Genomic DNA, 586 nt, shown 5'->3' with positions numbered 1-586 from the left:
CTGCGCTGCGAGCGGGCGCGGCCCCGGAGGCGATCCTGGAGAACAACCTTTCCCTGTCGCTGCTGCCCGCTCCCGCCGGGCTGGACCCGGGGAGCTGCGTCGCGGAGCAAAACTCCCCCAAGGGGCTGAGCTCTCCGGCCTGGTGCCTGCAGCCGGAGCCGGCCTCCGGCCTGGCGGGCAGAGGCCAGGTGTCCTGGAATAAGTGCGGCCCGGGAGGAGACTGGCTGCCCGGCGGCAGGCAGAAGGTCTGCGAGCAGATGGGGTCCGACGTCCGGGACCTGAACGCGCTGCTGCCCTCCGTGCCCTCCCTACCGGGCAACAGCAACTGCGCCATGCCGGTGAGCAGCGCTGCGCAGTGGGCTCCCGTCCTGGACTTCCCCCCGGGGGCCTCCTACGGCTCGCTGGGGCCGCACTCCTTCATCAAGCAGGAACCCAGCTGGAACGGGTCGGACCCGCACGAGGAGCAGTATCTGAGCGCTTTCACCGTCCACTTCTCCGGGCAGTTCACGGGCACGGCCGGGGCCTGCCGCTACGGGCCCTTCGGCGCCCCGCCGCCCAGCCAGCCGCCCTCCAGCCAGGCCAGGAT

At 72.2% G+C, this 586-nt stretch overlaps 1 protein-coding gene across 1 annotated transcript; it reads left to right on the top strand.

Annotated features, from left to right (window-relative positions):
- Positions 1-5: 5 nt before the first annotated feature.
- On the top strand, positions 6-581 carry LOC109364645 (Wilms tumor protein-like; the record flags this gene model as incomplete). The annotated part of the gene is made up of 1 exon (XM_019611279.1): positions 6-581. A coding segment is annotated over one exon (576 nt), but the record flags the coding sequence as incomplete, so codon positions are not given.
- Between the last annotated feature and the right edge of the window lie 5 nt (positions 582-586).

This window comes from Meleagris gallopavo, unplaced genomic scaffold (genome assembly GCF_000146605.3).
Source record: "Meleagris gallopavo isolate NT-WF06-2002-E0010 breed Aviagen turkey brand Nicholas breeding stock unplaced genomic scaffold, Turkey_5.1 ChrUn_random_7180001882447, whole genome shotgun sequence".
NCBI lineage: Eukaryota > Metazoa > Chordata > Aves > Galliformes > Phasianidae > Meleagris > Meleagris gallopavo.
The sequence above is the reverse complement of the archived record's forward strand: the minus strand, read 5'-3'. Positions and strand labels throughout refer to the sequence as shown.